Source organism: Hydra viridissima, unplaced genomic scaffold (assembly GCF_058129835.1).
Source record: "Hydra viridissima isolate aposymbiotic clone 2 unplaced genomic scaffold, HvirCarnegie_v1 scaffold_10, whole genome shotgun sequence".
NCBI lineage: Eukaryota > Metazoa > Cnidaria > Hydrozoa > Anthoathecata > Hydridae > Hydra > Hydra viridissima.
In genome coordinates this window covers 3,452,945-3,479,418 of record NW_028324309.1, presented here as the reverse complement: position 1 = coordinate 3,479,418, position 26,474 = coordinate 3,452,945, and the positions used below count along the sequence as shown (strand labels likewise).

The window sequence follows — 26,474 nt, the reverse complement described above, 5'->3', positions numbered from 1 at the left end:
AAAGATTTCAAAAGAGATTTGCATTATATTGATTGAATCAATGTCGAGACAAGCTTTTCTATGTCATTGAGCAAATTAACATTAGCTATATAGCTAATAGATTATTCATTAAAAAGAAAAAAAGATTAATAACTTTTTTCGAGTTATAATACCTCAATTAAAATTTTAAGCATAACTGCAACTTTTTAAAGAGCTTTTTAAGCTAACTTTTAAAAATTTTGATGAGTTTAAAATTTAATTCATCAAAAAATTTTAAAATTCTTAATAAATTAAAAAGTAAAAAGGTAAGTACTATAACCCAAAGTGAAATGTCATTGTATGCTGCCAATAACTTTTTTCAAGTCTACCTTTTTTTATTATGTTAAAAAATTAAAGAACACAAATAACGAATATTATTTGTCATCTTAAGTCAAATACTGTAAGTTACAAATATGTAAATAACATGACATTAGAAGAATAATAAAGAGCGAATCTCAAGAGCAAATGAAACGATTTGAAGATAAACTTTTAATTATCTCTCTAACTGATAAAACATTCACACAAAATAACAAAGAATATACTTGAAAGAATTAGTTGTAATGATCATTAGGGTGGTAGCTTTTTTTAAATTTTTATGGCCATGGTACTACAGTATGAGGAATGGTCTAAAAACATTATTTATATTGTTTTTATCTATTGTTTAATCGAAAGCCTCACCCAACAATTGAAAACTACCTTTAATATTTTACCAATTGAAAATAACAGTATTATTCAACAGTAATATTCGAACGAACGAACGTTTTTTTGTATATTTAGGAATCACTTACAGTTAAGTTGTTATATTTCTTATCAACTGATTGCAAATCTAAAATTAATTACAATATAAACTATATATATTCAAAAGCCGCAATTCCCTTGCGGCTGAGAACGTGTGGTTCAAAGCGGTGTGTCATATTTTAATGAAAGTAAAATATGATTGCATACTTCGTCCAGCTAATAAACATACTTTTGTAATTACAGAATCTTAATGGCTTTCAAGAGATCAAGTACTGATATTAATAAAAAACTCGTTCATGAACCGATAATCTGGAAAGTTTTGAAAAAGCTATTCAACAACGGAAAAGCATTCCATGTATAGAAGGATCATTGGAGAACTACTGAAAAATACCTCTGAAAAGTGTTATCATTAACAGATACGATTATCTTGGGAAAAACGAGAGATGATGCAAAAGCAGATTTAAAATGATCGCGGAAGAATTAGAGTCTTTGTGGATAAGAAAGTTAAATTTCCGTGTCATAAAATTGAAGGCTATAGTAAGAAAATTTAATATCTGAACACGATACCTTAATAGGACGCCCTGGTCAGGAAGATGAAAAAGTAACTTTTGCTGGTATATTTGACATCACCTGTACAAATGGAGAGTGGCTTAGCTGAGAAAATAAGCAGCTGTACGAAAAGCAAGTCTTAAGTGGCGGAAAGATGTGATAAACCACGTCAAAATGCGTACCAGTGCATCCCTGATAAACAATAAAGGAGATCAGTCAGTCCACTATGTCATTCCCTAATTCCTCTGCAAAATCTCTCTCGTCTAGCGACTCAGAAAACATCTCAGACACTAAAGAATCCTACGATCCCCCTGAAAAAAAGAATATTGTCTTTCAACACCATTCAATTGGCACTTCATTTTGATGGAAAAAAGGTGAATGGAAAGGAACTGCAAGTGACATTAATCACAAAGACTGAAAAAGAAGTCAGATTGGGGGTACTAACCCCGGAAAAATCGAGAGCGCAAGCAATTGCCATAGGTATAAAAGATAATCTGGATTATTTTGAATTGTAGGCATCGGTAAAAATAATTTCATGGATACAACGGCTGTCAATACTGACAGGAAAAATGGAGTTGTAGTCATTCTAAAGCGTCAGCAGAAATTGCTGAGTTTACCTGTGGCGCAATATGTTGGCTGCCAACATCATATTTTGGACCGCATTTAAAACATATCATGGATGAAACTATTGGAGGTGCTACTTGTTTTCCAGACATTGCGTACAATTTTTTTGATGATATTGTAAAGGAATATAGTTCTCTAAAATCAAAATTTGTGAAGATATAGACAAGATTTAATCTCCCTACTATCAAATGGAGAGATAACGTATTGTTTCTTTTGAAACTGGAATTTGCCTTTCGCTATTTCCTTAAAAATGGAGATTTCCCATTCATTAAATATCGTAGACTGCCAAAATTGAGCAATGCACAGTGTAATTCACATGGAATCTAAGCCATCCTGGTATTTATTTTATTACATTAAACGAGAAATCGATTGCAGAAGATTTGTTTATTTGTTAGTGGAATTTGGCTTGACATTTGGTTTTCAGATTACCATTTTCAAGAAAATTCCTACACTTAGCAGAAAGTGTTTAAAATTATGGAAATGCTAAAAAGTGTTTTAATACCCACTGGAGTATAGAACCTCGATAATTGACAGCCAGCACAGCACCATATGTACTGAGAGGGGCATAAATTTTATGCAATCTTTGAATTGCAAAACTCCTGAGAATCTCAATTTACGCTTTATATTCAGTAACAAGGATTTATGACATAACATGTTGCTTTACTTTCAATAACATTACAAAAAGGACAAACCTTATATTTTTGGTTTTAGCCCGTAGTAAGTACGCTGTCCACATATAACAGTATTGTAAACAATAACAGAAAAGCTTTTTTCACCAACAAACGCAATCATCGAAATAACGCAGCTCTAAGAGTAATGAAATAATTTTTAAATCACCAGAATTCTTTTTTAGCAGATTCTTTAATTTACTCTAATAATTTAAATAATAATATTCCTGATACTCATACTAGTCCTCATAGCAATCACTTTGTTTAGACAGGAAAAAATTATACCATAAAAACAGGAAATGATTACTCTATACTTTGCCTTGTTTATCAAAAAGTAGGCAATTTACAAAGCTGTTAAATTATATCGTGAAATACCGAAATAACAACCGCTAAAGCCGTCTCTGAATGAAAAAAAATTATAAAAAAATAAAAAAACACGCTAAAAACGTTTTAACTTATCAGAACCTGGTGCTGCAATAACTGCAACAAGTTATAACTTTTATTCTACACTACTAAAACATCGCAAGTTACAAGCAAGTGACCTGCAACAAGTCATTTCCGCTAATGGGGATGCACTATCAATACGAGGAATGATAACATTAAACTTTGAGAATCAGCAGATGGTTTACCATTTAAAGCATATGTAATCAATGATTTAAACTATGACATAATATTAGGTAAACATAACTTCACCGAACATAATGGGATAATTGATTTTAAAAACGAAAATTTGATACTTGAACCATATAGAATCGAGTCGGACTCGACAGTCTCAGCATTGGAATTAGGTCCAGCGTCGAGTTGACCTCGACAGAGAAGCGTGCTTAGCTATAATAAAGAGGTAACCCTTTGTAAAAAAGTGCAAGTATGAACAATAAAATATCCAATTTTAGTATCTGACTTTTTTTCATTTTTCCAAAAAAGAAATTTGGACCAGACTGTTGGAATTCCGAAAAAAGTATTAGACAGCTAAGGGTTAAATATGTTTTTTGAACATACAAACCAGCTAAAATGTTAAACGCAGCTATATTTCTTGTAATTTAAAACACGTGGCGCTTAAAGTGAAAAAAGAAAAACATTTTAAATTTGGCACCGGCGATTTGGTTCGTAAAATACGCTAATCAATCAATCTGACTTTTTTTGTGGATTATAACAGTCCGTTCGCTAAATATTTAACAAATCATAATCCGAAAATTAGTTTACAAGCTACTAGAGTACTTTAATTTTCCAGATACTCTTTTAAGTTTGAATTATTAATACGAAAAATAAGTTCGAATAAATATAATTTCAATTCGCTTAGCGAATTATATCAATTACGGTCCGTTAGTTAAATGGTGCAGTCCAAAAAAACTGCAGTAAAATCTTGAGGATTGAAAACCACTCCTTTTACTTTGGAGACACTGCGTATTTAACTGGTTCAAAATAGAAGAGCCTCAAAGCTGCTCCACCAAAAGAATATATAATAAAAAAGAGGTTGGTGGAGAGTATGCACCAATAAATTGACCATTAACAATAATAACAATAATTAAGTTACAAATCTTATTTAACAAAACCCATTTAGAGGAATTAAATAATAAGTATCATTTTAAACATTCTCCTTTACAATAATTAAATTATTACTGTCACTTTTAACAACTACGTTTTAACAAAGTGCGCGTCGAAGAAATAGTGCTTCTTTAATTTATTTATTATCAATCAGTCCTATTTGGAAATCTTAATATACAACAAAGACATTATTTCATTATTTTGATTTAAAAGTTAAGAACTTTTTAAACTGAATTTTTGAGAATTTTTTTTTTGCGGATCGATTTTCTTTTGCGAATTACTTTGCTTAAATTAAATTCGCTTCGCGAATTGCTACAAATAGCGGATCGGTATGTTTCTTCTTATTTAAGTGTAAATAAAAATAGAAATAAAAACTGGTTTGAAAAATTGTTTGCTTTTATTTCAACATTCAAGGCAAATAACCTTTAAATAATTAGTTCTTTTATTGAAAACTTTTTGCAGGCCTCACAAATATCATTTTTTATTAAGGCAAATGATAAAGAAATATTAAATAATTAGTTCTTTTTCAGAAACTATTTGCATGCATCAAAATCAAGTTTTGTTAGAAAAAATATTATGGAAATATTAAGGCAAATATTTCAATAAAAATTCTGTAAACCAAAAATGTAATTCGATCCGTGTTTTCGGATTTTTAAACCAAAAAATAATCCGTATTTATAATCCAATCCGTTTTTGCGGATTTTAAATTCGATAAATAATCCGAAAAACAATCCAGTTTGTTTCTATTTTATGTTATTTCATTTTTTTTCTTTTTAGATGCTCTCTAATGTTTTGGAATTCTTCAGCAATGTGGAGGAAAACAATTCAAATTGACTCTCTTCAAATGGAGTCCTTTAAGGAACCGTTTGAAAAGAGTCAATTTGAATTTATATAAACTGTTAAAAAGGAAAGATAAGGAAAAATCAATAATTTCAAATATTTTTGACAAATTTGCTTCTGAAGACACAGATTTTTAACAAATACAAGAGAGAGTCTACAAATTTTAGCTCGAAATTTAAAAAATGGTACTTGATAGTTGTGACCTCCCGGTAGAAGCAGCCAGAATTTTTAGTTAACATAATTGAGAACTATAAGTTCATTAATGCAGCCACTTGTAGGAGAGACGGGTACTCAGTTGAACAGACACTTGATGTAAAGCATAATATTTTAGAAATGAAAGAAAAAAAGCTATGCTGGTATCGGTAAACTTGTGGCTGCTTCTAAACTTTTAATGTTAAAAAAAGTAAAAATCTGGGAGCAGACAAGTAACAATATCAAAGGGCTTTGTCAGGTACACCATTGACGTTTAGTGACCGTGACAAAAGTTGTATGTTCAGCAAAAGTAGTGGATGCCTTAGGCTCAGAAACAAAATGCTGGCTCCAATATTTAACCAATCCTTTTCTAATCGAAATGTAAGTTGAAAATTTAAATTGCAATAAAAGAAAGCCTATCCTGTCAATCATGAATAGACGCAAAAGACGAAAAGCAGTGAAAGATACACCAGTGAAAGTCTTAGGCTTAATGCTAGCTTAAATATTCAATCAATACTTTTCTAATCGTAACGAGAGAAGAGAGCATGTTTAAAGAACGTTAGCAAAAAAAGGTTATAGCTTTACATTGCAGAAGAAAAATCTATCCTGTCAATTATGGATTGATGCACAGGACAAACTGGTGAAAGAACTCTTGCATTGAGCATTAGAAGATTGATCAAAAACTATTTGGGCATTGTCAAATCATTAGTCTTTCAGGTTGTAAATTGCAAAAGAAGAATCTATGTAAAAGGATTTGCTACTGACAAATATTACAAACGCTAATTACAAGTAAGACGACATTACATTATACTAATTTCAAGTAAGAAGACATGGACTAAGCAGTAGAATATTGGGCAAAAACGATTTTTTGCATTAGTCAAACATTCATCAAATACATATTCCAGCAATGCGGAATATAGAATATGCGGCATATAATACAAAGCAATGGCTCATCACATAAAAGTACAGTTTGTTGCTTTGGTGTTCTAGAATGACACATCTAAACCAATTAAAAAATATTGGTCAAGAATCGGTACTCCATTGTTAAACCATCAAGTACAATCAACTAAGCATTTGAAGCAGCTTTTGAACGAAAATTAGTTACAGATATAACAAGTGATATGCATTATATTAGTTGAATTAATGACGAGACAGGTTTTTCTATGGTAATGAACATTAATTACATAGCTAATAGATTATTCTTTCAGAAAAAAAAAAAAGGAATTTTTTTTTCGAGTTAAAATACCTCAATTAAAGTTTTAAGCAAAGCTGTATTTATTCAAATATTGGAATATGAGCTTTTTAAAGTAACTTTTTAAGATTTTAATGAATTAAGAACTTTTTAAAGTAAATGGCCAAGTAAGCATATTTTTTAAATAATAAAAAAACACGAGGATTTGTTAATACCAAAAGCATTTTGATACAACATCAGTAACTTAGTTCAAGTATACTTTTTTTGATGCATTTCAAGTTGCCTTCCAAATTTTCTATGAGGTTACCTGTCAGGTTCTTACTTGGATTAGTGCTATTTTAAAATAATATTGTTATGATTTTGGTTCACAAATTGTTTCACAAAACTTGATATATGTTTACTTTCGACATTTTTAGCCTAGTTCATTTTGGACATTTCTCCAAAAAAAGTAAGGTTGTTTTTTCACCCCAGCATATCTTTGATATAGACAATTATTTGCTTCTTTGATGAAAGTCTTGATCACATTTGCTATGAATTCGAAGTGGACTGTAATTGTTTTCATGCAGTTATTTTAGTGAGGATTTTATGGGGTTAATATTTCTGCAGTTAATTTGCACTTATGTATCGTTATTGCATCTACATACCTTGATCAACATTTTGGTATTCAGTTTGTGTAATGTATCTCTTCGCCGCCTACTTTTTCTAATTATTCGCTTTATAAAAACATTTTCTTCAAAAATGTAAGCAAACTCAAATCCGTTTTCTGAATATTGTTGGCTTGTTGAAAGAAGCAGATATTGACTGCATCAAATACTATTATCAAACAAGTGATGTCATTGTGTGCTGGCGCTGGTTTTTGCCAAGTCAATATTTTATGATTATGCTAAAGACCTTTAAAACACAAGTAACGAACTTTTTTTGCCATCTCAATTCAAAGGCTCTAAGTTACAAATATGTAAATAACGCGGCATTAGGAGATTAATAAGCAGCGAATCTCATGACCAAATGAAACAATTTGATGCTTTGAAAAGATTTCAGCGCTATCAAAGTTTATAGAATAACAACTTCGAAGATGAAACATTTCTGATCTTTGATTAATAAGCTTTGAAAATCAACCTTAATCTCTCTAAAAGATAAAACAATATGATCACCCAAAAAGACATAGAATAAACTTAAGGGAATAAATGTTAATGAAACATTAAAAAAAAACTCATCTGCTAGAAGATGCACTTTTATTTTTAATCAGTGGTTTAGGAACTTAATAAAGAATTCGAAGTTTGCTATAATATATTCAACATCCTAAAAATCAGAGCTATAAAACTATATTGTGATTTATCAAAATTACAACCGCTAAAACCGTTTCTAAACTAAAAAAAAAAAAAACAACACGCTAACTTAGATATTTTAACCTATCGGTGTAGATGACACATGAAAAGTGCTTTTGGAAAATATTTTAAAATTAAGATGCAGATAGTTTATGCTTTTAAACTTTTCGAAAAGTTTTTAAACCATTAAAAATCTGAATTTTGTCCCCAATCTTTTATGGGCTAAAAGATGAGCGGGAGAAGGGAGAAACTAATTCAATTGCATAACTTATTTCAATCATTTTTTCAGAAACATTTGTCTACATATGTACAAAAGTTATGCCCTCAGATCTTTTTTTTATTTTGAACGACAAACAAAACATAAAATATTCACAAAAAGAAAAAAGGCAAACAGTATCAGGAACAAAGTGCAGAACTCTATTTATATGCCAATTTCGTCATAATAGTTCAAGGTGTTTGAGTGTATATAGTAGCTATACCAAAACTTTTCGAGTTGTAGTTTTTTAGGTGTTTTTGTTGGCACATAAAGCAATAACTATAATTACAAACAAGTCAACAGGTTAACGTCTTTTATGAAGGGTGCAGTCTAACTGATAACGAATGTTCTTCTTAAAAATCAAAGACTTGAAAACAGGGAGTTCTATTATCTTTTTGAAGTTCTGATTTATATGTAAAGAAAATGTATATTGTTTTTGAGGCTTTAAGAATTTTTACATTCTAAATCGGATTAAATAAAGGTGTTGATTTTTACTAAAGATTTTAAAGTGCAATATAAAAATAACTGATTAATTGAAAATCACTGTATTTATTTGAATCAATTGACGAGTAAATCATTAAGAAATTCATCAACCATAAATTATATTTAATGCTTTAAATAACTCATTCATTTCAATATAAAGTTGCATCACTGTTTATTCATTTTTCGGATTAAAGAAGAATTCCAAATTTAAAAATTTACGGAAGCAATATTTTTTCAAGACTTAAATCACGTAAGAGTAACATACTAACATGCTGCCCTTGATTAAACGAGACGTACTCTGTGGATGTCCTTGTTGACCATATGACATAAATAGCATATATACGACATTTGACACAAATAACGTTTATAACAACCTATGGTAATTTTTATTAGCTATGAAATAATTTTCTCAGAAGCTGCATTATTGCTGGTAATGAACAATTAATTGATCTTATTTAAATTGTTACAGACAACTAACCATTTATTATTACCATTGAGTTTAGCTTTACATAAAGATGAAAACAATTGATTTGTGTCCAGCGTATGAAGACATTCCGAAAGGTTTATTTGGTAACACATTCATTGCCATTTCTTTCACAGTTAGCTTACTTATATTGATATCTAACATTTTGTTAATCATTGGGATACTTAAATCAAGAATAAGAAGGAAAAAGACAACAAATGAAATGCTTGTATTACTTTTAGCTTGCAGTGATATTACGGTTGGATTAATTCTAATACCACTCCGAGTAGCTTTTATTCAAAAGGGAAGAGAGCTTAGTTGTAGCACTAGGCTTGCGATTGGGTTTTGGTCGATATTTCCGTTTTCTTTTTCATGCATGATTGTGTTAACAATCTCGATAGAACGTTTTTTTGTTGTTTTAAAAGACAACAAATGCTGCGGTAGAGCTTTAAAATGGACTTGCTTTATACCAGTCATTGTTTTTAACTTCATGTTCTCGTGTGGGTTAGGTATTTTGTTTGCATACCAAATTCACATTGACGTTTTAATTATTTTCATCCCATCAAATTTATGTGCTAACTTATTGTTTTTATTTGTTATCAATACGTCACTATTGATTGGTGTAAAAAAAATGCTTAGACATAATGATATTCAAGTTGAAAGAAACATGAATGCAGATAAACAACTTTCTATAACTATGGCGATAATATCATTTTCACGCATCATAGCATACGTTCCTTTGGTAGCTTCCTATTGTTCCGTAGCAACGAGTTTCCTTAGCTTCAATTGGGAGTCTTACAGTTCAAGCGTAAAGTTTATACAATGGGCACTGCTAGTATTTGAATCAAACTCAGTATTTAACGCTTTAATATATGTGGGTAGAAGTAGCAGAATCTTTAGGATGTACACTTCGTATACTCACAACTTTGTTGCAAGTATAACAAGAAAAATAAATACAAATACTTCGAATAGTACCTAAAAACAAACGATTGCTTCGTCATTCTGATATTGATGTCTACTATGGACTCTTATTTATTTTACTTTTTGCAAAGATGTACTGATTATAATCAACCTTTGATATACTTGCGTTTTTACAGACTTTCTTTATCTTAAATTTCGATAGTTAAAGAAAAGTTTATATATATAGACATTCTCTTACTTAAAAAACATAATCCGTTTATTTTTGAAGAAGTTAATGATATATTTAATAAACTTTATTTTAGTACATTGAAAAAAACTTTATTTTAGTACATTAGATTATAAACAGAGATCTATTAAATAATCATCTCTTAAGAATAGATTCTGCATTAAAAGTATCGAGAATGTGATAGATTTAGTTAACTATCAATAAAAATGCTAATAAAGATCCCCGTGATATGAAAAAAGCAAACATGAATATTACGCGCTCTTTCAAGTTTACATTATTTTTATGCTGTGATATAGAGTTTTGAGAAACAAGGAACCTTGGAAGTTTTAGGCTCTGTAAAGATTTAATTTCAAACATTCTCGATCTCAGAAATATTTTGGCAAAGACCAATAATAATAATAATAATAATAACAATAATAATAATAATAATAATAACAATAATAGAAATAATAATAATAATAATAATAATAATAATAATAATAATAATAATAATAATAATAATAATAATAATAATAATAATAACAATAACAATAACAATAATAATAATAATAATAATAATAATAATAATAATAATAATAATAATAATAATGTCGCCTTAACTATTTTTGTCAATCGAAATGATATGCGTACAGCCAACCACTAAAGCAATTTCTGGCGTTATTAAAAAACACCATATATTATTATAAAAATACACATTTATATTATAATTACAATTTAATCTATGAATAAAAGTATCAACTTAAGAATCACGTTTTTATCTTTCAGATCATGATGTGATTTTAGTAAAAGGTAATACACTGAAACTAGGGTAATTCCATGTAAAAGTGGGACAGTCATTTCGGTCACCTCTTGGATTTTTTTCAAATTTTAACCAGTGGTACCTATTAATGAAACATGAAAAAATGCAAAATTTGAACTCCCAAATCCAAACGGTTCAAAAGTTATGACATTTTGAAATTCAGCCTAAAACGTTCATTTTTTTACGAAGTCTGCCATTATGGATTTTGTAGTTGTACTTTTAATTGAATAATTTAAGATCTAGTGGAAGAATGTGGCTAAAAATTGGTGCCTGACCATTTTTGAGGGTGCTGAATTCAAAAATGTAGATAAAATAGAGAAGCTTAAATTTTTTGATAGTTTTTTTTTTATTTTAAAATGACCAGTCAAATTTTTTGTTTTGTTACCATGGGTTGCGCTTTCATTAATTCCCGAAGTTGCCCAAGTCTCATGGATTCGATTTTTTTTTCAAACAAATTAGGTGATCCTAGGCTATCTTTATAAAAAAGATGGTTTTGGTTTCTTAAAGTATAATAAAGATATGTCATTTTGAAATTTAGACAAAAAATTTCTTTATTTGGCCGCTATTCTCCATTACAGATTTTATAGCGATACTTTTTGTGTGAATAATTTAAGTTCTAGTACAGAAATATGACTGAAAATTGGTACCTGACCATTTTTAAAGACGTTGAATACAAAGATGAAGAGAAATTAACCCAATTCCTAATATTTTGGAACAATTTTTGAATTTTAAAATGTCAACAGTCCTTTTTTTTTCTTGTGACCTTAATTTGCATTTCACTTATTTCTGGAGTTGCCTTACTCTCATTCTGAAATAAGATGTTTTTGAAAAGTTTAGGTCTCTGACAGAAAATAAAAAATTCTATTGCTTGGCATAACTTGCATATTTATCATCAATATTTATGCAGCAAATTGAAAAAATGATTTATTTTTTTATTATTTTGATAACTAGGCATTATTTCAAAATATTGGTTGCATGCTAAAATTTCAGGTTACATGTTCAAATGTTGTGTTAAAAAATAAGAAACTAAAATGCAAACTTTTTTGAAAAATATTAAAAACCTGCTTTATTGAAAAAAGCTCAAAAATAAAAATGAAAAGGAATAACCAAATATTACTAAAATCGAAGTTTATATCATTTAATTAATGAAAGTAAAATATTAATCAACTTTCACTGAAAAGATAAAACTTGTTCAAATAGAGTTTCATCTTCTTTTGAGATATGGTACTGACGCCCAGAAGATGCTGAAGGTGTTTTAACAAGAGAAATTACATTCATTCTTGGCACCCAGCAATTATCATCCTGTTTGGCCAGTAGTACGACCGACTTGGATAATGTGGATGCATAAACTTTACCATAAAATCATCATTCTCTTTATCAACTTCAGAAACCATACCAAGCCAGTAAAAATCGTCGTATTTGCAAAATAGGTATTGTGACATCATAACATTGTCAATTTTAATAATTTCATATTTTTGTTTTTTGAGGAAGTCAAATGTAAGAGCAAAATCATCATCATCGGATACCCTTTTCATTTTTATTATTGAATGAGAAGATGGTATAAATTGATGGAAACTTCTTGTCCCAGGAATAGTGGTTGCTATTAAAAGTCTCTGAGTAAGTTTGTTTCTTACTAGCTCCATTTCTTCAGCAGTGAAGTACACAAACGTAATCCCAATGATTGACTTTTGACAGTATTCAAACATTGCTTGAGAAGACAGTATATGACCTGTGGTTGGACTCTGCAAGCTAGCTGTTGCAACAAGCCTTTTAACAGTGCCACCTATTCCATCGCATGGAGATTTGCCATGGCTTGTTGCAAAGAAATTCCAGATGCAACGAACAGAAAAATCTTGAGCGTGGTGACATAAATTGTAAAAATGTTTGCAGTTCTTATACTGCCCTGCACAGCCATCAGAAAAATAATGAATTTTTGTAATTGTGGGACAAATATGAGTTTTTATATGATTAATGGTTTTATGCATAACTTCATTGATAAATCCAACATCATGGTTCAAATCATCTGAAATTACACAAAAAGAAGATATTTCCAAGTTCACTTTCTTGTAGTAGATGACAACTGGATGAAGGGAACATTGACTCTTACAATTTCTTTGAGATGCTTTAGATAGCTAGATTGTGATTTTGCTATAAATGAATGAGAAGTAATATTATCAAGTTTTTCACACAGGAGCTCTATGAATTCATTTAATGGAAGTTTTATTGTTAATAGTTCAGTTCTATCTGTTGTTGTCCACTGTTTGAAATCCACTGACAGTTCATTTTCATCACTGTCATATTGCTCTTTTGGATCATCATTTTGTGTGAGATACTGCTGGAAATAATTTTGGGCAGCTTGTATGCCAGGACAACTATTGCATCGGTGAACCATGCAAACTTTAGATTTTCTGCTGCAGACAATCTTTTCAATGATTTCATGGTAAAATGTTTCAAGGCCTATAGCACTCAACATTAATTTAACATTTTGGTGTATTGTACACACACAAACAGAATGTGTACCTTTTGGACCAGCAAGGATGCACCATTTAGGCCGAAGACTGCAAAATTTAGAAAAACCAATTTTATGGCCTGGGTACTTTGTCTTATATGCCACATAGAGCTCCTTTAAGTTACACAAAATCAATTTTTTTGACATGTATTTTTTTTCCCCAACACTTACACAGTCTTTTTTACCTGGCATTTGCCTTGAATACTCATCGTCACAATAAAAAAGCTTTACAAGTTCTATAACATCTTTACTGATTCGATGCCGTTTAACCACATCAGGGTATGCTATGATGCCTTTTTGGTCGCGTAAAAACATTGCATTTTGAATTTTGTGCTTTGAAACTGAAAACTCTTTTGCTGCTTTTCTGATAGACCAAGATTTTGGGGTTAATGTCAAAATTTGAAGTTGCTGCCTTCTGTTAGAAACCTTAAGTTTTTCTTTCATGCATTCTACAAGGAAGTCTAGATCGCCAGCTTTGGTTTGATTTTCCTTTAGAACTTCATTTTTCGGTGCAACAAGATTGGATTCGGTTACATCCAGAGCATTTGCAAGCTTCTTAATAACTGCTTCTTCAACTTGCTTTATCTTTCTCTTTCCAATTGAAGGCTTGTTAGAGGTTTTGGGAAAATGAACTTTTAGAGGAGACACTTCAAGTTCGCATAAAGTACTGTTGAGTAATGATCTTGTTGATTCCATTATAATTTCTTTTTCCATATTATCTTCAGTTAATTTTATCTCCAACTTGTTCTCTTCTGATTCTTCACTTGATGCTAATTTATGTCTGCATTGTGGACAAAGTTTTTCACCTGGAACTACGAATTTGCCTTTACTGCATAGGTACTTTGCTGTATCCAAGTTGATTTCACGAAGACTACCTAAAAAAAGGGAAGAGCTCTTTTAATATGTATAAAAATTTTAATAAAACCTTAAAAAGTTTAAAGTTGCAAGGAATTTAATAGTGCACTTTCAGAAGTCAGCTAAAAGGTTAAATATAGCTAAAATAGAATTTGGCTGCCAATAATTTCATTATTGTAACTCACAACATTTTCAGAAAACTGAAAGTTATGATTACTGTAAATACCTTTTATTACTTTGTTATGCGTATTAAATGGATTGCAGCACCGTGTTAATTTAGTTGTATAACGGTTCAAATAAACATGTTTATGATGGAGAGAAGTTGTTGGTTTGACATTTATTATTGAGAGCCCAGTCCTCCACATTAATATTTCTCTTTCATATTCAGGAATATCTTCAAAAGGTTCAATCCCAGCAACGATGTATATGTTGTGAGATGACATTCACTTTCTAGGTTGATTCCAATCGAGCACTGTTAGCTGTTTGCCATGACTAAGAAACTGAATTACCAAACAAGATTTAATGATTATTTAATCTAAAATTAAAATAATTTTTTTTATTGAAATTTGTTATTGTTAACTGTTGTTTCAAAACTATATTTAGACGACATAACTGACGTCCTAAAACTATATTTATACATCACAGAAGGCGTTGCAAAACTATATTTTTCTTTATAATTCACATCACAAAACTTTATTTATATATCAAAACCAACCATAAAAAACTGTTTTTACACACCACAATTGAACCCACGAGAGTCAGGCAGTTTGTGAAAATATTACCCCGTTTTATGGTTAAGTAATATTATACCATTTTAAAATTCAAAAATTGTTCCAAAATATTAGGAATTGGGTTAATTTCTCTTCATCTTTGTATTCAACGTCTTTAAAAATGGTCAGGTACCAATTTTCAGTCATATTTCTGTACTAGAACTTAAATTATTCACACAAAAAGTATCGCTATAAAATCTGTAATGGAGAATAGCGGCCAAATAAAGAAATTTTTTGTCTAAATTTCAAAATGACATATCTTTATTATACTTTAAGAAACCAAAACCATCTTTTTTATAAAGATAGCCTAGGATCACCTAATTTGTTTGAAAAAAAAATCGAATCCATGAGACTTGGGCAACTCCGGGAATTAATGAAAGCGCAACCCATGGTAACAAAACAAAAAATTTGACTGGTCATTTTAAAATAAAAAAAAAACTATCAAAAAATTTAAGCTTCTCTATTTTATCTACATTTTTGAATTCAGCACCCTCAAAAATGGTCAGGCACCAATTTTTAGCCACATTCTTCCACTAGATCTTAAATTATTCAATTAAAAGTACAACTACAAAATCCATAATGGCAGACTTCGTAAAAAAATGAACGTTTTAGGCTGAATTTCAAAATGTCATAACTTTTGAACCGTTTGGATTTGGGAGTTCAAATTTTGCATTTTTTCATGTTTCATTAATAGGTACCACTGGTTAAAATTTGAAAAAAATCTGAGAGGGTGACTGAAAAATTTCAATTTTTTGTCCCACTTTTACATGGAATTACCCACTAGAAAATATTTCGTCTTTATAATGTATGTAATGTGTAATAGCATGCAATTTTATTACTTAAAACTTACTATCAATTATTATCATTAGGACTTATGTTGTTCGTAGGTTTGTATAAATTAGCTACGCATAAGTTTTTATTCCTTTCTAAAAACAAGTTTTTACCTTTCAAGATGAACGTTTCTTTAAGAGTGGTCATTTATAATGGTGATTTTGTAAAATCTATTTTTTTATGAGTTTAAGTTTTTTATTTCAGTTAAAACTGATCTACAAAAGACATCTAAAATATATCTATGCTTAACCGAAAAATGTATATGTATTTATCTAGTTTACACATCAAATATGCGTCTACAAATGGACATAAATAGATTCTCTCCGATAAGACGTTTTTTCAATGCCTAATTTGTCTGATGTATGCATCTATAATAGATAAAACTAAGAGTAGTTCTAGATGGTCTAAAAGACGTATTTTGCCAGCTGAGCATACTCATAGGAAAAATTTTAAAGCTTTGAAAAGAATTCAGCGTAATCATGTAAATAAATGATGAGACGATAAAGTGTTATGAAAAAAAAAAAAAATTAAAAATAGCAATTAAAACATGACAAACACGCAGAAACTTACTAAAGACGCTAAAAGAAAAGTAAGAAAATCTTATTTGTAATTTTATTATCGTAATGAATAAAATAAGTGCAAACCACTATTACACATAAATAGAACATTATTTTGAGAATAACTGTGTTGTAGAATTTTCTTGGGAAAATTCTACTTCACAATTATTCCTAAGATAATGACAGGCAACATAATCTTTACCTTTTAAAAGTTAACTCATGCCCTTTCTAACTAAATAGTTCCCAGACCCTAAACCTCAACCCCAACATCCTTCTATTTAATACTAGAACCCATACTTCCTAAAATCTCTATAATCTCTCTATCACACTACACCACACGCTAGCAGAGAGCACAGTACACTCCTCAAATACAACATAACAACTTTAAAACATTCATAAAATGACCGCTTTCATTATACTTTAAAAAAAGGACAAAATCGCTCAATACTTTGCCTTTTATATTTGAAAGAACGTGATATTCCTAAACTGCAACCGCTTTAACCGTTTCTACTTTTTAAAAAACAAACAGGCGTAAAATCGCTTCCCAGCAAACATCCCAGCAAACATAAAACGTCTTAAGACCGTCTTATTAAGGTCTTTAAATGGTCTTGTCTTTGAATGATGCTTTCAAGACACCTTTTAAAAGACTGCTTCGTCGTGAAAACTTGCGCGTCTTCGTAAGACCTCTTGGAGACATTTTTATTTTTCGAATAATTCTAGCAAACAAAAAGACATCTTTCAGTCGTCTTTAAAAGATTTTAAAAAGACTTTCGGCGTGAATAAACTTCGTGTCTTTTAAAGATGAGAAGTTTTTCTTATAAATTTTTACAAATTCATAAGAAAAATTTCAAGATGGCGAATATAAGGGGTTTGTCGTTTAATTTTGTACTTTCAACTTCAGTTTAGAGCAATTTTTATCGATTTGAAACCCATGTTTTTATACGATTCTTAATCAGCATAAAATTATCTATCAGAAGCTATGATAAAATTATTGGGGGAGGGGGGGGGAGGGCGGAGAAAGTCGTGTAGCGCCGAAAACAAGAAGTCATTGAGTTGTAATTATGAGAATTTTGAATGTAATGATGCAGCACCACTATTAACAACAGAAACATCCGAAGATCTGACAATGTGGTTTTCTAAAAGCAAAATTTCTCAAAACCAATTAAACGAGCTTTTGAGTATTCTTAAAAAATATGGTCATCCAGAGTTACCAAAGGATGCAAGAACCCTTTTAAATTCCTCTAATATTGTTAAAGTAGGTAGGAAGTGTGGTGGAACTTATGTGTATTTTACTATTGGTGATGGCATAAATTATTTTTTGAATTTAAAAAATGTTCCTAAATGTATTGAGTTAGGTTATGAGCCCGCAACAATATACAATATTAAATATTAGGCTTTAATCGAATATATAAAGTCACTACAATAACGACAACAAAGTAAGTTAAAAACGCAAGGAATAACATAATTAATAAATACGGTTTGCTGAAGCGTTAAACCATAAAGAAAGGGAAATGACGTCTTTAGATCAGAGCTTTTAATATACGACAGTCTTCTCCGCCTTTTTTTTTTTTTTTTTTTTTTTTTTTTAATAAGAATTTTGAATTAATGAGTGATGTAATCGTTTAGGTATTTTGGTTTTTTAATATTTCGTCCGAATCTTGAAAATGTTCTGTTCTGTGTTTCTACGGTAGCAGGGCTTTGAGAAACAAACTGGCCGGGTGTGCCTATTTCTGGTGCATTGATATTTGTGGTGCCATCCATTGAAGAGTTCTCAAGATCATTATGTGGGGTTAAAACTATTTCACTGGTTTCGGTTGATGCATGCCGCCCTTGACTTTCCTGATTGTAGGTATCAGTATCAATAGATATTTGGTCTTTACATAATTCAACGGATTGTTGTTGGACCGGCTCTGCATAACTACTAGATTCTGCCGATGAGTCATTCTCCTGAAGTGGAGCAAGATCTCTGGTCGATACTGTGTCAATCTTACCATTTTGAAATCTGACGCGTGCAAAATAGGGAGATATTGTTTCTATCAGCTGGACTTTGTCAACGAGTGGATCTCCCTTCTGTCTGATTTGCCGTCTGTAAAGGATTACAGAATCCTGCTCAGCCAGAAAATCCGGTAGTACGGTAACTACAATGGATGAACGATGGAAGTTCATCATCCTTTGATGTGGTGTTTCATTGGTGGCAGTACAAAGTAGTCCTCTTACTGAAGATAGAGCCATTTGTAAGACTACTTCCCACTTTTCTTTTCTCAGGTTTAATGTTTTTAGGGCTAGACTAATTGCTTTTAATATAGTATCGTTTGTCCTTTCACATTGGCCATTGCCTTGTGGGTGATAGGGAGTAGTTTTGGTTTTGATGACACCATTTCTTTCAAGAAATTTTTGAAGTTTTACGCTTTCAAATTGTGTCCCCCGATCTGTGTGTATTGAAGATGGTGAACCAAATAATGAGAATAGGCTGAGGAGATGACGTATAACAGTATCTGCAGTTATATCGTTACACGGAAACGCAAATGGGTATCGTGAGTATTCGTCAACTATCACGAGCATGTATTTATTTGCTGTAGTGGATTGTAGGGAACCAACAAAGTCCATGGATAAACGTTCCCACGGTCTAGTTGACTGAACAAGACGACCTGTTGGAGGCTTGTAGAAACGTGGTTTAATTTCGTTGCACGTGGTACAGTTCTTAGTTAGTTGCTTAATTTCTGTGGTCGAATAAGGTAAGTTTCGGCTTTTGCAATAATGTAGCATTCTTTTAACTCCCGGATGACATAGTTGGGAGTGGATATAGTGTAATGTTCTTGAGGTACTTTGTAATGAACAACATCGGGAGAGGGCGTCAGCAGTAGTATTTTCGTGGCCCGGTCTATATGAGATTGTATAGTTGACGTCTGCCAATTCTAAGCGCCAGCGAGTAAGTTTATCGTTTTTGATTTTCGTTGACCCCTGTTTGTTAAAAATAAGTGATATTGATCTTTGGTCTGTTACAATGTTAACGAGTGGAACCGAGTTGATTAGATGTTTCCATCTTCTGCAGCATTCCACTATAGCTGCAGCTTCTTTCTCAACAATCGCATGTTTCTTTTCGGCATTTGTTAGTGTCCTTGAAAAGAAAGCCACTGGCCTGCCTAGCTGTAGTAATGTTCCTCCAAGGGCTTTGTCGGAAGCGTCTGTTTCTATAGTTAGCGGGAGTTTAAAGTCAGGGGAGGCCAGGCATGCTTCAACTAGTTTATTTTTAAGCGTTTTGATTGCTAATTTGGCATGTGTGGTTAGGCCCCGAGATGAAAAATCTTTCCTTACTTCAATAAGTGGCAGAGTTAGTTCGGTGCAGTTTTGAATCCATTTGGCGTAATATGCAAAAAATCCAATCATTCTATTTAGTTCTCGTAAAGTTCGTGGATCTGGCATATTCATTAAGGCTTCGTATCTCTTAGGGTCGGGTTTTATGGTACCGTTCTCAATAACATGGCCTAAAAATTCTATTTGAGTTTTTTTTAAATTACTCTTTTCCATGTTTATCTCTATATAGACATCTTTAGCCGTGTTTAGGAACCTCTTTAGGTTTATGTCATGCTCATGGTCATCTTTTCCACCAATAATCAAATCGTCAAGGTAAGCATAGGTGTTTTCCAGCTCTTTGGTCTGGATAAACTCGTCCATTACTTGTTGAAAGATTGGCACAGCATTAGTGCAACCAAAAGGTAATCTTTTGAGCTCGTAAAGTCTACCATTAGCTTCAAATGCAGTTAGTTTATAGTCTTCTGGTCGTATTTTTACCTGATGGTATGCGGATTTGAGGTTAATAGTACTAAAAACTTAATTGGCTGCTATTTTAAGTAACATGTCGTCAATTCGAGGTGTTGGGTATGAATCTAATGGCGTGTGTAAGTTGATTGTATTTGAATAATCGATAACTAAGCGATTTTTGTGCCCTGAAGATACCACAAAGCATTGAGCACGCCAAGGGCTGCGGCTTACTTGAATGATATTTTGTTTGAGCATGCGGTTGATTTCTTCAGTTAAAAATGGGATATTTTTGCTCCGTCGTGATTTTGTTGAGATTTTAATTGATATCTACTCCAGGTATTAATGCATATGTGTTACATATCATGCTGTTTGTAGCAAGACAAAATTTGATTGGTTCTTTATTTCCTTTAAAGCTGATAATTACGGAAGAATGTTGTGACAGAACGTCCATTCCGATAATTACAGGCGCCACCAAGTTGTCAACGACAAGAAACTGTGCTTTTAGCTTTTCGCGAACCATTAGTAATAAACCTCGAAAAATTCCTTTTACTTTTAGAGTGGAGTGATCTGCCAGTGAAACCTGTGAAGTGCACCGAGTGTCGTAGACAAGGCTCCATTGCATAAGAAGTTTGGAAGTAATGAATGATTTGTCTGAGCCGGTATCCAATAATGCCTGAGTCTTATTTTTGTTTAGGTGACGTCAATTAATCTACTTGGTGAGTTAATTGCGGCTATGGCCGAAGATAGTTGTGTACTCTCATCCTCGTCGTCTGTGCATTTTTCGTTAATTGCGGCTGTTTTAGCGTAATTTTTTTTTGTTTTTGACAGACAGACGGTTGACCAGTGACCTTTTCTTTGACAGTTTGTACAGGTAGAGTTACGTGCTGGTCATTTTGTTTTTGGGTGTAACTTACCACCGCACCAAAAACAAGGTTTGATAATTGCTTGATTTTTCGTAGCAGCAAAATTTGGTTTGTTGTTATTGCTTCGTTGAATGAGGTTGAATCTTGAATTAATGTAAAGGCTTTAACTCCACATAAAACAAATAAAACATCAAGTTTACTATCTGCTGGTATAACTACTTTTTCTAAATAAATAGCTAGCATCTTTTTCCAGTAAATATAATCCTCGTCGCTCGGATCGTCACTAAGAACTTTTTAAAATATTTTGGCATCCATTTTTACATATATTCGATTAAATTGTTATGAGCCCGCAACAAGATACAATATTAAATATTAGGCTTTAATCGAATATATAAAGTCACTGCAATAACGACAATAAAGTAAATTAAAAACGCAAGGAATAAGCATAATTAATAAATACGGTTCGCTGAAGCGTTAAACCATAAAGAAAGGGAAATGACGTCTTTAGATCAGAGCTTTTAATATACGACAAGTTATCTATTAGTATTAATGTTAATGGGCTACCTCTTTTTAAATCTTCTAATCTTCAATTATGGACAGTACTTGGTCTAATAGAGAACTATATTTTTATCATTGCACTTTTTTGTAGAGATGGTAAACCAAACTGCTTAGATGATTTTCTCAATGATTTTCTCAAAGAATCTTTATTGTTAAGTAATGAAGGTTTATAATATAATAATAAAAAAAAATTGATGTTACAGATAAAGAATTCATGTGTGATGCACCCTCTCGGTCTTTTCTTAAATGAATACAAGGTCATACAATATATAACTCCTGTGAACAATGCCAAGTTAAAGAGTTTTACAAGGAACAAAGAGTGGTTTTCATTGATAAAAACCCATCAACTTCAAGATTAAGTGAGGATTTTAATACCTTTTTATACACTGATCATCAGAAATCTCTTACTCCTTTAGCACAACTAAAAATATCTTGTGTTTTTGATTTTATTTTGGATTATATGCACATGGTTTGTCTTGGTGGTGTAAGACCCATGGTTACTTTTTTAAACTCAGGTCCAAAACATTGTAGACTTTCAAATGCCCAATTAAAAAAATATCTGATAATCTATTAAGCCTACGTGGGATGCCATCTGAGTTTGCTTGACAACCATGTTCCCTTTTACAGTTAGATCATTGAAAAGCAACAGAGATCAGACAATTTATTTTATACACTGGTCCTTAGTTTTAAAGGGTGTTGTTGGCAAAGATGTTTACAATCATTTTCTAACATTGGATGTTGCAATGGTGATTCTCTTTAATGAAGTGAATTTACGAAACATTATTTTGGATTTGCTAGAGAACTAAATAATTATTTTGTTATTGATTCAAAACATGTACGAATTCATTCTGTGTTTATAATGTTCACTGTTTTCTTCATATTTGTGATGATGTTCTTAAATTTGATTGTTCACTAAATGACATATCTTGTTTTCCCTTTGAAAATTATATGGAGACATTAAAGAAAGCAATAAAAAATTCAGTGTCCTGTTGTTCAAATAAGTTAAAATCAGTAAATAAAAAACCTGATTACCTGATTTTCCTTTGCCTCAGCCAGTCTTTAAATCTGTGCTGAGAAAACCATTAAAGAGATCTTTTGACTTTAGTTTGTCAGTTGGAAGCAAACTCTTTAGAATTTACTTGATTTTTTTATTTGGAGTAAATAAAATGTGGAGAGTTTTTGTACTCACGTTCAGATTTTTTTTAGGTATAAAAGTAATAGTTGTAGATAATTTTGAAATTGTATTATTTAATGTTTTGCATTCTAAATATTTCTTTTTTTATTTTCTTTATATATTTTAGAATACCAGCATATGATGTTCAAAATGGTTTTAAAGGTTCTTGAAAACCAGGAGCTCATTTTAACAATAAAGAAACAACCACATGGTAATTTTGCAATCAAGAAATTAAAACCTATTGCAGAGTATGAAAATTTTATCAAAATTTAGAGGACTATTGTGTTTGACTTGATTTGGTAAATACTTTATCCTTATAAATTAAAAGTGAAAATAGTTATTTTTGTATGATTATTTTGCCAAACTTTTATTTAGGTTAAACAGCTCAGTTTTTTAGATGCAGAGGATTTTAAATAACTGACAAGATTGGTTATGAATAGGTTTTTTTTATCATATTTTGTATAGCAATCATTTTTCGTATTTGTTTGTGGTAAATATATATTTTTATATAGAGTAATTATGGAAATCAATAATTGAAAATTGTTTATTATTTTTCAAAAATTTATTATTTATTCGACATGTTTTGTAGATTATTTACTTATAACCTGTTGACACAGTTCAACTTAAAAGGTTCAGGTAAAAAGATTGGTTTATTATCAACTAAGTTAAATGACTTTGTAGAAGGTAATATAAAATAAGTTTAAATTATTTAACTTTTAATTTAGTTAAAAATCTATGTTAAGTTAAATTTATTTCCAGTATATTTGACAAATATATCCTACATGATGCTTTATTTGATTTTTAGAAGTTGTAAAAAGAAGATTTGAAAAGGTTTCAAATGATGAAATTAAACAGCAAAGTGGACGGTATTGTAAAAATGCTCCTTCACGGAAAAAAAAACAATATAAAAAGAAATATTCTTTTTTATTGTTATATATTGTATATATTATTATATGTCGTTTAAATTTTTAAATAGAAAGATACTTGGTAACAATCCAGCTAACTGTATTATATGTACCTTTTTAATTTATTTGAGTTTTTCTTTTTTATAGTTTTCTTTTTCTTCTTTAATAATGTTTCTATAAAACACAGCAAGAACATGAACTTGCTTAATGGTGTGTTTAATGTTGACAATACCCATTATAATCGGAGTAGCAGCTTAAATGTATCATTACTTAATACTATACGGTTTATTACTATACAATTAAAATTTGAGCGAAGAAATTTTTGTATACCTACATGCGATGGCAACATGCTGTTCCAATCTTTACTTATCAATTTTTTTAATTCTTTTTTTACTTTGATTAAAGGAAATGTTTTTTCAATAAATAGAGAGCATTGAAATATCATCTCAGCAGGTGCGGAATTATTGGTCATTAATGTTTCGTTTTATCTAACGGAATTTGTTGCAAACAACTAACTAATGGCAAAGAGCATAGTTTTAGTTAAAGAATAATGAAACTGGAGAGTGCCAAATTATTGTAAACATTCTGAGTGGTTTAAATAATAATATACTAACCATACTGTAAAAATTGGTTTGCTTATAGTGATATCTAACACTTTCTTTATCAATGGGATAGTTAAATCATGAAAAAAGAAAAAAGTAGTAATATTACGGTGGCAATAGTTCTTATACCACTCCAAGCCGCTTTTATTCAAAAGGGAGAAAAGCTTGGTTGTAGTACTGAGCTTGCGATCGATTTTTGGACGGTTTTTCTGCTATTTTTCAAATTAGTTTAAAATGAGTTTTCAAAAAATAATCTAAATATTAAGATAGAGCAAAGCAATTGTGTTAACAATTTCGATGGAGTTTTTTTTTAAATGGATTTACGTAATGCCAATTATTGTTTTCAACTTCTTGACTTCATGTGCGCAAGGTATTTTTTATGGGTTATATTTTAATGATAAAGTTTCGATTTTTTTTGTTCCCATTATGTTTCAGCGCGAATTTAATGTTAATACTTGCATTAAACACGTTACTCTTAATTGGAATAAAGAAAAGGCTCAGATGGAAAGACATTCAAGTTGCAAGAAACATAATTGTGGAAAAGAAACTTTCCAAAACTATGATGATATTATCATTTTTACTTACAGCAACATATATTTCTTTCGTAGCTTCCTATTACTACTTAGCAAAGCAAGTTGTTATCCTCGAATTCCAGTTTATGTAATTCCAGTTTAAGCGCAGATATAATGAATTGGGTTGTGGTTATATTTGAATTAAATTCAGTATTTAATTCTCTAATCTATGTGGTTAGAAGCAGCAGAATCTCTACGATGTATATCTTATATATTCACAACCTCGTTGAAAATATATAAAAAACACAAACAAAAATGCTTTTAATAACTTAAAAATACTTAAAAATTGCTTCGCCGTTTTCGATGCTAAAGATGGACTCAAGCTTTTTTTCCTGATAAGATTTGTTGATTATAATCAGCATTTGATACATTTGTGCTTTTATTGATTCTCATCACTTTATTCTAAAACATTTTTTTTCATTTTGTTATTATTTTGCATATCCAGTTAACTGTTTTGTTTAAATTGAAGTTTACCTTATACAATATGTCTATATATACATAATTTGTGATTATTTTTTGTATTGTTATATGTAAAAAATATTATATATAGTTATATATTTGCATATAATTGGTTAAAAATAAGTGTCAGAGAGCATCAAATGACATATTATTGGACCGCTCAAATCTAAGAATCATAGCTATGTTAAAATTGATAAACTTGTGGTTGTTTCTAAACATTTATTGTTAAGATCAATGAAAGTCAGGCAGCTGAAAAATAATAATATCAGTGTCAATTAGATCATTGAAATTTAGTGGCCGTGACTAAATTAGTATTTTCAGTAACAGCAGTGAATGTTTTAGGCTCAGCAACAAAATGCTACCTTAAATATTCAGTTTATCGGTCTTATATTGCAGAACTGATAAAATAATCTTATAAAAAATAACATAGAATAAACTTGAAAGAAAAAGTTTTAATGATCACTAGGGTGGTAACTTTTTTAAATTTATATGGCCATGGTACTACTGTATGAGGAATGGTCGAAAAACATTATTTATATTGTTTTTATTTATTGTTTGATCGAAAACCTCACCCACCAAATAAATTCTACCTTTAATATTTTGCCAATTTTTCACAATTGATAACAACAGTATTATTCAACAGTAATATTCTAGAACGAACGTCTTATTGTTGGATATTTAGAAATCACTTCTAGTTAAGTGCTATATTTCTTATCAACTGATTGCAAATCTAAAAAAGCTATATATATATATATGTTATTTCACAAGCGCAATTCCCTTGGGGAAAACTGATATTAATAAAAATTCTCGTTCGTGGACCGATAATCTGGCAAGATTTGAAAAAGCCATTCAACTACGGTTAAGCATCCCAAGTATAGAAGGATCATTGGAGAATTACTGCAATACCTCTGAAAAGTTCTATCATTGGCAGATACCATTATCTAAAGTTTAATATCTGAACACAACACCTTTATAAAGTGCCCTGGTCAGAAAGATGAAAAAGTAACTTTTGGTGGTATATTTGACATCACCTGTACAAATGGAGAGTGGCTTAGCGGGGAAGATAAGCAGCTGTATGAAAAGCCAGTCTTAAGTGGCGGAAAGGTGGGGAACACCACGTCGAAATGCCTACCAGTGCGTCCCTGTAAAACAAAAAAGGAGATCAGTCAGTCCACTATGTCATTCCCTGATTCCTCTGCAAAACTTCTCTCGTCAAGC

At 30.8% G+C, this 26,474-nt stretch overlaps 1 protein-coding gene, 1 long non-coding RNA gene and 1 pseudogene across 6 annotated transcripts; 2 read left to right on the top strand and 1 right to left on the bottom strand.

Moving 5' to 3' along the window:
- Window positions 1–8,676: 8,676 nt before the first annotated feature.
- Window positions 8,677–10,155, top strand: LOC149882661 (uncharacterized). Its single transcript, XM_090100876.1, has one exon. The coding sequence runs from the start codon at window positions 8,946–8,948 to the stop codon at window positions 9,870–9,872; it is 927 nt and encodes a 308-aa protein (XP_089957002.1). The 5' UTR covers window positions 8,677–8,945; the 3' UTR covers window positions 9,873–10,155.
- A 1,854-nt stretch (window positions 10,156–12,009) lies between these two features.
- LOC149882660 (uncharacterized) lies at window positions 12,010–14,693 on the bottom strand (annotated as a pseudogene). The gene is made up of 2 exons (XR_016456506.1): window positions 14,430–14,693; window positions 12,010–14,223 (listed from the first exon to the last, which is right to left on the bottom strand). The product of XR_016456506.1 is annotated as an uncharacterized LOC149882660 (transcript).
- Window positions 14,694–16,302: 1,609 nt separating this feature from the next.
- On the top strand, window positions 16,303–23,575 carry LOC149882659 (uncharacterized). 4 transcript variants are annotated; one of them, XR_016456643.1, is made up of 3 exons: window positions 16,303–16,393; window positions 22,846–23,017; window positions 23,094–23,575. It is a non-coding gene; the product is annotated as an uncharacterized LOC149882659 (long non-coding RNA). The 4 variants fall into 4 exon arrangements; XR_016456645.1 differs by lacking the exon at window positions 16,303–16,393 and adding an exon at window positions 21,524–21,903; XR_016456642.1 differs by lacking the exon at window positions 16,303–16,393 and adding an exon at window positions 21,524–22,290.
- Window positions 23,576–26,474: the final 2,899 nt, after the last annotated feature.